General features: G+C 35.0%; 1 protein-coding gene across 2 annotated transcripts in view; it reads right to left on the reverse strand.

The window, feature by feature from the left end:
• The window catches only part of LOC106464164 (regulator of G-protein signaling 7-like), a 69,455-nt gene that overhangs the window by 23,196 nt on the left and 34,562 nt on the right, over positions 1 to 11,697 (reverse strand). For both annotated transcript variants that reach the window (XM_022391853.1, XM_022391852.1), the window contains exons 3-5: positions 5,186 to 5,292; positions 2,200 to 2,251; positions 391 to 532 (exon numbers count right to left, since the gene is read on the reverse strand). In XM_022391853.1, the coding sequence (XP_022247561.1) occupies positions 391 to 532; positions 2,200 to 2,251; positions 5,186 to 5,292 (301 nt within the window). The remainder of the gene's footprint in view (positions 1 to 390; positions 533 to 2,199; positions 2,252 to 5,185; positions 5,293 to 11,697) is intronic.

The raw sequence follows: 11,697 nt of genomic DNA on the forward strand, positions 1-11,697 counted from the left end.
ATAAATCTATTGTTACATTTTAAGTATAATATTACTTTTTGTAAAGGCTGGACATAGCCTTGTGGATAGCGTGCTTGCACCTGTATTGGAAGGTTCGAGACCGCGATATACTACTGAACACAATAAGTACTTTTAGCTGTGCAATGTGGCGAATGCTGCTGACTGGTGGCTCCCCCTTTAGACTAGAATTTTAAATAAGGGCTGCTATATCATGAGTAATAGTCTCTGATCTGACCGTTTTAGCCAAGTGTCCACAAAAAGTACCCTCTTTTTTGCACTTTGAAAAAAAAAAAAAAAAGACTTACTTTCCTCGTACTTTAAGACCGAAAACTGTTGCTTGTGTTTTAAGTTCGGGTCGTATTTACTTGTAACTTTAAAAATTAAGCCTACTTTGCCTGTGCTTCAGCCTGCATAAAAATGAATTCCCACTTCCTGGAAAACATTTTCTGGAGACGTGCTAGATTTTCAGCCTCGTAGTCCGCCAGCTCCAGTCTTGTTTTATTCTGCATGGTTCGTTTACACAAGTAGACAGCTATGTAACGATATAATAAGTTTATAATCTGATACATATGCATAACTTACATCTTTATGTGAAGATCAAAGTAGTCTATAATGAACTAGGAATAGATGCATATAAAAACAAAAACATTTTGAATAGAATAACTGTCAAAAATGGGACTTGAAGGTTTACTTTTTGTTCATTGTTAAGCACAAAACTACACAATGGGTTGTCTATGCTCTGCCCACTGCGGGTATTGAAACCCCATACATAGCATTATAAGCCCTCAGGCTTACCGCTGAGCCATCGGGAAGATGTAGGCTTAGAACTAGTTTATATTTAACGTTCCAATGTACGTAAAGTACAGATTAACTTTGAATATCTTAGATATTTAACATCACTTGAAAGATTTTTTGTATGAAAGTTGTAGAAGAAGTCACTGATATATATTTTCGTATCTCAATTTGATATTGTTTTACATTGCAGACTGAAACAATGTATTTTCTTTTTTGTTATCACAGTATTCATAATTTATAACAATAGAAGTTCCCGTAGTTATAAGTGATACAAGAATTCCAGCTTCTCTGGGTTAATTTCTATTAGCAGACTGCACCGATGTTTCAGCTAAAGAATCGTCGGTACGATCTATTAATAAAAATGTTTAACTAACAGACACTGGAATTTTTATATTAAACGAATATATCATTGTGCTCATATTGAGCAAAATAATAATTAAAAAGGTATTAATTGCTTTGTTTTAAGATATATTATTTTAAATCAAAGGTTCGCAAGTTTGTTTAATTAACTTCACTTCAAAATGAATGTCAAACTTCTTCTCTTAAAAGAACTATAAATTAAAACTTCTAATTTTTTGCAATTTTGTTCACTGTTTAGAATTGACAGTAACTCTAGTGTGTAACGCTCTAACTATAATGTCACTCCTCCCCTAGCAACGCACCCTCTGGTGAGTAACACTCAAACTATGAGGTCTAATGAGGCCCCCTAGCAACCCGCTAGTTGGTGCCACTTCGTGTCAATATTACGTCATCGTCTAGCCCCGCCTTTATTGCCTGAGGCAGCCAATCAGCGAGAGGAGTTTGATGTATTCACTAACTACTGACACCTGTAATATAAATGAGAACTGTGCTTCGCCATCCATTAGTCACATCGATCAAATTTCTGCAAACTGAGACGACAGAGATGTCTATCTTCATTAACGTTTGTCGCAATAGCGGCGGTAAAGAGGGGGCTTGTTGGGGCTGAAGCTACCATAAAATGTGTCTTAGCCTCCTCTGTAACTTACATACCCAACAAAAAAGTTCAAAAGTTTTCTTTGTTTCACTTTCTAAACACTACAATGTGTGTGCCCACAAGATGCAGAGTACAGCTCCCTCAATTTTGTTGTTTTATCTAGCCCACCTCAACCCCATCACGCAGAAAAAGGATGGCGCCGTCCCTCGTTTGCCATTGTTTCTAACTTAATTTTACTTCAAAAACCTGGTTATGTTTAAAACGCCTCTTTTATTTTGTCAACAAACAAGTGCGAAAAATAATAAGTGCATTGATTTTCACACTGCAAAAAACTACGCCATTACATTCTGTTGTTATAAGTAATTTTGATTTCTTCAAACATCTTTTTATTTTATGAAATTGTGTCGGTAGATGAATAAGAAAGGCCTTTACTAATTGAACAAACTTACCGTAATCCGTATTTTCAGGTTCCCAGCAGTTTGATGGCCAAAAATAAGGAGTCTATTTGGAGAACAGAAATATAGAGTGATATATATTAATACTATCACATTGGTAAAACTAAGACGAAATTAACAACGTGTACTCAAAGTATATAATCAATGGAAATTTAAATATATATAGGTAGACATGCTTAATTCTTTTAAGCGCAAAGCTATACAATGAACTATCTGAGCTGTGCCAACCGTCAGGATCGAAACCCGAACTTAAGCGTTATAAGCCCTTAAGCTTGCCACTGAGACACCAAGAAGGATGACTTTATACACATATATATATATATATTCACTTTTTTTTCTCTGTATTTGTTTTTGCTTGTCATGAGACTTTCTGACAAGCGTCATTAACACGTACCACATGGGCGAAAACATTCGTCGAGGAAGAAGAGTAAAAGGGACCAAAACGTGCTCAAGATATATGGAAAATATCTTTATGAATTATCAATTATCTACCTTTCCTAGGAAGTAGAGGATCTTTAATTATCAAATATAATTTTAGAGGACAAAGGTTATTCGAACCTGATATCTTACAATAAGATGGAGACAAAAACCCAGAAAAGAAATATCTTAAACCTGGAACGATGGCTATGAATGGGCCAATCACCCGCGTTACTATTACGTACCTATGTGAACGTCCAATCAACTGCACTGTTATAACGAAAGAGTATAAATCGTTATCCGAATATATTGTGTGCAGAACGAAATTTTTCTGTCTCACACCTTAATGTAGGACGAAACTTGTGACTTTCACACTTCGTGATCCTCCAGTTGTTGTTAAACGTCACCTAGGTTTCTGCACAGCTGTTAGTTACTACTTTACGAATACCATAATTTAAGATGTTTGTACACCACCATGCACAATCCTTTACTCTACAAATGATAAAAATATTTATCACGTCTCCTATTACACTGCAGTAAGTTGTACCATACATCTCCTCTCTCCTGATCGGAATTTAGGTCTTTGTGACCTAGGAGGGTCAGGTAATACCATACATCTTTGTCAACCGGAAATGTCGATTCAAATTACACAGTTACCATCACATCAGTGTGAAAATGACAAACTTATTTCAGCATTAAGGTGATAAATTAAGTTTCATTGAGCATCAGGGTGAAAATGTGATAAATTTAACCTAGTTTCAAAGTGTGAAAGTGATAAATTTCGTCCATCATCAAGTTGTGAAAGTGATAAGTTTCGTCAATTATCAAGGTGTGAAAGGTCAAGTAAAGTATCATCCAGCATTATAGATCTAAGTCGTATTTTTCTGTTAGATTCTAAAAGAAGGTATGCCGAAAGTATTTAGATATTAAATTTGACTTCTCATGTTTTTTTTTAATTATTTGTGAGCAATCTATTACGGAAATTTGTAATTAGATATCAATTCTGCAAGTTTATACAGTTCCAATGGTTGTGGCGTGTTTGACTCTAAAGACGTTCGACGTAGAATTAGAAAATTGCATTCTCTGCATTTGTCATATACTGTATTGTTAAAAAAAATATTTTCCAACTTAATGCATAAAACTTATATAATAATAAAAAATTAAGAACGTTATAAATTTTGTTTCAATGAAAGTTCTTTAGGGAAAATATCTTGAATATTGAAATATTATGGTTGTTTACAACAATAAGATTGTCCGTGTATTAAATTGTCTCCTTGTGTTGTTCTGGATATTTGCATGTGAATATCTAAATTGATGTTTGCAAAAACCCGTTTATTGATCAAATATTACAAAAGTATGTCTACAAACGTCAAGAGGTTTCGAATGACATCAAACTTTCACACAGTATTTAACTAACTAACAACTATATTTTCCATCTCCAGACGTTTGTTACCAGATCTAAAAGTACTATACTGAAAACGATAAAAATACACTCCAGACAGAGAAAAAAGGAATGTCTGAACAAATGTCAGTTTAAATAAAATTACCTTTTCTGATATATATACAACCACTTCAAACGTTTTATATACTTGTCTTATTCATGATGACATAATAAATTGAGCGAATAAATAGAATCAGACATTTTTTAATGGAATCATTTAACTGAAAATTGTCACAAAATACTCAACAAAAAATAGAATTGTAGATATCTTGAATTTCTAGTAATTATGTTGATTTCAAAGATAAACTTTACGGATAGCCAGATCTAATGAGAGCCAAACTAGTGTCAACCTTTACGTTCTGCCATATGAATCAAATTTTATATGATATTTGTAAGATCTATTAATCTCTTTGATGGTTTGTTTTTGGAATATTTGCGCAATGCTACACAAAGAGGATTATTCCCATACAAACACCCACTGAAAAATGTTGAGATATTTTTGTCTGATCGAATAGTAGGATTTAACTGTTACTCTTCTCGAGCACCCACAGCCCCAACGTGCAGGACGTTTTTGTTTTTTTTTTGCGACAACGGGTCCCGAACCACAAATCCTTGGATTCACTGTCCAGTCACACTAACTAATAAGTCAAGCCCGTACCGATATCAGGACGATTCGTAGTTAAATATTTACATGAGTGACCAATAATTCAGTGACATCAGCAAGCTTATATCAATATATAAAGAAAAACCCTTTGTAATATATATATAAACAGATCCAGAAAGAATAACTATTTGTGTAATTAAACCAAGATAAGAATCAGTAGCGGCCGATTACTTATATTAATAATTTACAGCCTCAATTGCCTCGTCCGTGGGACCTTTATAGGAACCAATTACAGCAAGTAATACAAATCGAATTGGAATCGAAACAACGTTCACGTTTGTTAGCATAAACCAATTTTAGTTTGTATTACTGAATAATACATGCCTCAAAATCTAAACTCACTGAACATGCTGCTTTAACAAATCCTTTAATATAGGCTGTGGTCATTCTGACTCGTCTCAATCACACCTAAACACAGACAGACAAAGTGCATATATGAAAATATCAAACATTTGTACCTGAAACCTGTAGTAGGTGCCATCAGCCTTGACTGTCAGCACGTGATCGTCGATGCAAAAAATGTAACCGTGAGCAGCCATTAAGTGTGCCAAATGAAGGGCTTCCACTGAAAAAAATGAGAAAAGGAAACCTTATTCTTGCAGATACAAACCAATTTAATTCTTTTTTTAAATAATGATTTTTCAAACTAAAAAAAAAAAAGTAGCTCTGATCTTTAGTGTTAGCTATTTTTGCATGAAGGAAAGTAAGCAGGTAGTACTATTTATGTATGTGTGGTTTACTTTAACAGACTGTTGTTTAGACACTTTTTTTTTTTTATTCTCCAAGCTGACATTGTCAGGTGTAATATGTTTGTGATGTCACACACACGCATGTTACTACTAAAATGTTACGCTCTGGCAGTAAGGCGTTTACACCCCAACATAAAGGTGTTGTTTAATAATGCTTGTTTCTTCTATACATTTTCAATGAACAATGTTTTTTAATGATGGTTGTTCGTCTTAAACATAGAAAAGCAACACTTTTTTAAAACAATTATGCTAAGTGATATTGTTTATGAATAAATGTCAACACTGTTTATAACAATAAGTTAAATGTAGATTGTAGTTATTCTTCCCTGGCTTGTAAAAGGCATACACAACATAACAATTGCAGATCCCCCCCCCTTCGTACATAAGTAGCGTTTTATGAAATCTTTTGTGTCTCATTGTTCAGCCCAACTGATGATTTCTGGCATTGTCGGCAGTGACTTGTGGCAGGCAAAAGATAGATCTGAAAAGCTATTCCATACACAACTGTGCTTTCGAGCCATAATGGACAAATTAATAGGAATCTGAAAACACCATCAACAACAAAAGACATCAGTAGTTACTTTTGTTTTTATAACAGGTTTTAGGACTATTGGTTTCCCAATATTTCGCCGACTTTCGGCGTTTAAACCATTTACAACAAATGCACAAAATTAACACTGCTACTTAACAATTCCTGTTTTTTTTTTATACGTTTACCTGAAATTTCGGTTTAGTGATTGTTAGTCGTTCTAAATGGACTTATTTACATTGCTGCTCATTCATTACTGATTTTCTGTTGTTTTAAGTATACTTAATTAACATATTACTGAACAATGTTTGTAATGTGTTCTAAGAATATTTAATTGCTGGGTGTTTATTAATCGTTCTAAATATAGTTAATTGAAACTCTGGTGGTTATTAATTGTTCTAACTATACTTAATTGAAACTCTGGCGGTTATTAATCGTTCTAAATATAGTTAATTGAAACTCTGGCGGTTATTAATTGTTCTAACTATACTTAATTGAATCTTTGGTGATTATTAATTGTTCTAAATATACTTAATTGAATCTCTGGTGATTATTAATTGTTCTAAATATACTTAATTGAATCTCTGGTGATTATTAATCGTTCTAAATATACTTAATTGAATATTTGGTGATTATTAATTGTTCTAAATATACTTAATTGAATCTTTGGTGATTATTAATTGTTCTAAATATACTTAACTGAATCTCTGGTGATTATTAATTGTTCTAAGTATACTTAATTGTATTTTGGTGATTATTAATTGTTCTAAATATACTTAAACGAATCTCTGGTGATTATTAATTATTCTAGACATAATTAATTGAACTTGCTCGGTGATTATTAATTGTTCTAGACATACTTAATTGAACTTGCTCGGTGATTATTAATTGTTCTAAATGTAGTTAATTATATTACTGATCGGTGATTACTGATTGTTTTAAATATACTTAATTAGCATTACTGCTCGGTGATTAGTGATTATTTTCAATACAGCTAATTAACATTACTGAACAATGACTGTTAGACGTTCTCTTCTAGCTTCACACAGACAAAGACAGTTGTTTGTGCTAAGTTAGCACTGCTGATCAATCACCACTATTTGTTGTAAGTATAATAAATCTGCAGTATCATTCATTGATAACTGTTTAATATTGTAATTCAATCATTCTTGTTTATTCTGATTATACCGCGTCAACATCACTGCTCAGTGATGTTTGTTATAAGTGTACCAAGCCAACACAACTGCTAAATGATAATTATATTCTATAAATATATGGTATTTTCAAATAAAACCGATTTACCGACAAGTATCACATATCAGCAGATTCGACCAAGAAATGAGGGGAGTATTCTGTGTTTGATAACTGACTGATTTTCTATTAATATGACATAACAAGAGTGGACAAATATAAATAAATAAATAAACTCTATTGTAACAAATAAATAGAAAGCACAGTTTGATTACTTGCGCAGACAGATTCACACTCGAGTCTCTGCTAAGTTGTGTTTAGTCTCACAGTTTTCATTCTCTCAGGATTTATCTCTGTGGAACTAAAACAGGATGATCATGAAGTATAATATTATCTCCTAGAGAAAGTGAGCCAAGAAAGCACGCCTGAATTCAACAGGTAAGCTCGGTGTTTTTATCCACTAGTCAGTATCACCTCGTGACCTTTGTTCTCTTACAGCATTAGTCAGATGCTACATTTAAACAACATCAACTCGGCCAGCAAAGAAACTTTGTTTGTTTGTTTTTAAGACTAGAGGTAAGGCAGCTAGTCATCACCACCCACCGCCAACTCTTGTGCTACTCTTTTACCAACAAATATTGGGATTGATCTTAAAATTCTCCGTAGCCGTGACTCTTTCCCATCTTTCTTTTAATATCGTTGTTCTTCTCACATAGCCGAGAAATTTGAACTGAACAATGATTGTGCCCTCACGGGTTGCAATGGTGAAGCCAACTTTTGGCGGGTCAGACAAATTATTGCCGCGGGTCACTTGGTGACCCGTGGGTCATAGGTTGCCGACCACTGTGTTACAGCAATATCCTCCTGGGTAGACATTATCTAGAGAACAAAGCAACTACGACAAGGTAATATCAACATATTTTAGGACAACTTGTTTCTGCCAGGAACGGAAAGTAAATAACCAAAAAAAGATTTAAAAGTTCTAAGATAATTAAAAGTAGATAGAAACCTTATGATATGCCAACATACCACACTTTTCCTCTGGCTACTGCTTTTACCACTTTGGTAAAGTTCGAGTTACATGCTAAAACTGTGCTTGGTGGTGACAGTAGTATCATCTAGGGCTGTCAAACTGAACTGATTTATAATGGTTGGAGAGGGCTTGAATGGGTAATGAAAAAAAACCTTATGGTACCTGATGATGACAAAACCTCGTCGCAACGTTGTACATTTGCTGTTATGTTAAACTTATACTAAAGTTTTTCTTCATTACCCATTCAAGCCGTCTCCAAAAGGTACCGGATGATGACAAAACCTTGTCGAAACGTAGTACATTTGCTGCTATGTTAAACTTATATTAAAGTTTTTCTTCATTACTCATTCAAACCGCCTCCAAAAGGTACCTGATGATGACAAAACCTCGTCGAAACGTTGTACATTTGCTGTTATGTTAAACTTATATTAAAGTTTTTCTTCATTACCCATTCAAGCCGTCTCCAAAAGGTACCTGATGATGACAAAACCTTGTCGAAACGTTGTACATTTGCTGTTATGTTAAACTTATATTAAAGTTTTTCTTCATTACCCATTCAAGCCGTCTCCAAAAGGTACCGGATGATGACAAAACCTTGTCGAAACGTTGTACATTTGCTGTTATGTTAAACTTATATTAAAGTTTTTCTTCATTACCCATTCAAGCCGTCTCCAAAAGGTACCTGATGATGAAAAAACCTTGTCGAAACGTTGTACATTTGCTGTTATGTTAAACTTATATTAAAGTTTTTCTTCATTACCCATTCAAGCCGTCTACAACCATTATTAGTCTCCAAGTGGGTTCCTCGTCATCGAATTTGAACTGATTTATATTTCAGGCTTCATGAAATAAGCAATCACTGTCAAAATTCAGACAAATCCCGACTTTTGAACTAAAAGTCTATTTACCAAGATTAAAATTCATACTGTTACTACTGTACTCCAATAAAAAAAAAAGAAGAAAAAACTGGAATTCTTCGTTGGTCATAGTTTCAGTATATTTGTCATGAAGATTGATATCATATGTAGCGAATACTGGGTGGTATTTTCTGCAGAGTTGTTATCACTCAGCTGGTTTATTGGAATGATTTTCTTGAAACATTAGAATGCAAGAGGTTTCAATATCCTTTCAATCACTGATTTTTTATCACATAATCATCCTAATTGTCAATAACTGAGTGATAATTCTACAATGTAGATTATATATTGCATTTCTTTATCACTCAATAGCTTGGAAAGCAAAGAATATCACTTTCTTTCAATCATCAAATGTTCGACCTAATGATTGTCCTAGCTTTGATGATCAATTCCACCCACATTAATTAAGAGGCTAACACTGGTGTGTCATATGCCAGTCAGAGTTGGTAGTTGCTTTCATTTCCATTTCTGGTTGATTGAAGAACATCAGTTACGTTTCCACAGCTTCATCTTTCTTATTAGGCAGGTTGGGATGACTCAAAATGGTGTTCTCATTCTCCTCTGGTCAAACCAATGCACTAAAGGTTCTTCAGTGACATATGGATGCAGCTTATTGACATGTTCCACATGCTTTTGCATACCTTGTGCTCACTGTAGCTCTTACATTAAAGGATCAAATTGGTGGAGTATCAAGCAAAGACCAATCCTATTGGATCCAAGTTGCTTTCATGCAGTTAGCACATACCACAACCACACTGGAACATCTGTTCTCTCACTATCCACTTGTTTTTGGGTGGATTCATTAGCATCAATCATCATTGAGCTTAGCCACTCTACATACACTTTAGGACACTGGCCAATTTATCTTCATTGATAACAACCATACATAACATTCACAGGAAGTAACAATTCCTGTCTAAATATAAACAAGCTTAATAAACAACATGTTGCAGAGCTCTAGGGACAACAATAACAGCAGTGTCAGAGCACCATGCCTCGTGGGTTAATAGGAGTGGTATGGTATACCTTCTTGTACTTTTAACTGCTTGTACAAATGCCACAGGTTATGTGTGTCTATGCTACATTCCGCTATTAGAACATTGGGCTTAGCCTTGCTGAATAGCAAGGAGTGCCCATGCTAAGTCATGGTCTTTCAGTTGCTTGTTCTGGAGCTTCTGAAGCATAAACCTTGGCACCCATCCTTTGTTGAAGTCGTGTACTTCATGATCAGCTTTTGCTATAGCTGAAATGGCTATGATTTCAAATCTTACATAGTGTTCAGGGTCAGGACATTCAACTAATTGTCACAGTCTTCACTGTATGGCAAAATAGTCCATCTGTGTTTCTGTGTTGTAACCGAGGTGATGTTTTTGAAACATTGTTGTCTAATGTGCTATCATCCCGTCTGGATATTTAAAGTTTACTAACCACTTCAGCAAAACAGGGTCCACCAGGATGGTGAAGTTCCTACCACACAAGTAGAAGCAATAGTGTTTCATGAAGACAACCACAGCAAGCTGCTCTTTTATGTTGCACAGTACCTGGAGCCATGAGCATACTACTAGTGTACATGCTTACACATTCAACTCTATCCTGCATCTGCAATAACACTTCTCCAACTCTGTTGGCTCTTGCATTGGTGTCCACAAGAAACTCACATTCTTATCGTGTGTAAGCCAGCTCTGGAGCATCCACCAAAGCAAGTTTTAGGTTTCAGAATGCCCGATTACATTCTTTGCTCCATAAAAGTGCATTACACTTTAGTGAGAGCCAACAATGGTGCTGCTATCTTGGGCCTGTCATATTTCTAGAACATTGTCACAGCATCAAACAGTTGTTGCTGGTTATCCCAGTACTGCTGATCTAACAGCCGGTATCAATACCCTTGACAACTTTACTGCTTGACAAAATGCTGACATTTGCTGGAACCGATAATTCTGCCATCTTTGCTGCATGGTATATTTCAGGCAGTTCCTTTGCCAATAACCCACTAGTTCACAAGCGAAGCAGAAACCTTGCTCTTCTCTTTTTAGATGATGTTCAGGTGAAGGCATTAGCCATGGCTGTGGTATGTATCCCATGGGCAAACCTTGCTGTTGCATGTTTCCTTGTGATGGCACATACTTCATAGGCCGGCCTTGTTGTAGCATATTTCCTGTGGACAAACCTTGCTGCGGCATGTACCCTGTAAACGAACCTAAATAATCCTGCGGTCTTCCTAAAATTCATAAAGAAGGGTGTCCATTGAGACCTATAGTTTCTCATATTGGAGCTTCCAACCATGCTTTAACTTTCTTTTTCTTTTTTGGTTGAATTCTTGAAGACTTTCAACACATAGAAAGACAGCTTTGAATTCTCTAGTGAAATACAACAAGGGAAGTTCGTTGACAATATTCATTGCGCCAGCTTTGATGTCAAGTCGTTGCACAGAAACATAATGTTAGAAGAAACATGATAGTATTTCCAAATCAATATTGTTACATCTCTGGTCGTTAGTTAATTTTCCGTAAAAATTCTTTCCGAAGAAACTTTAGCGATACAAGTCCTTTCT

Source organism: Limulus polyphemus, unplaced genomic scaffold, assembly GCF_000517525.1.
Source record: "Limulus polyphemus unplaced genomic scaffold, Limulus_polyphemus-2.1.2 Scaffold1574, whole genome shotgun sequence".
Taxonomy (NCBI): domain Eukaryota; kingdom Metazoa; phylum Arthropoda; class Merostomata; order Xiphosura; family Limulidae; genus Limulus; species Limulus polyphemus.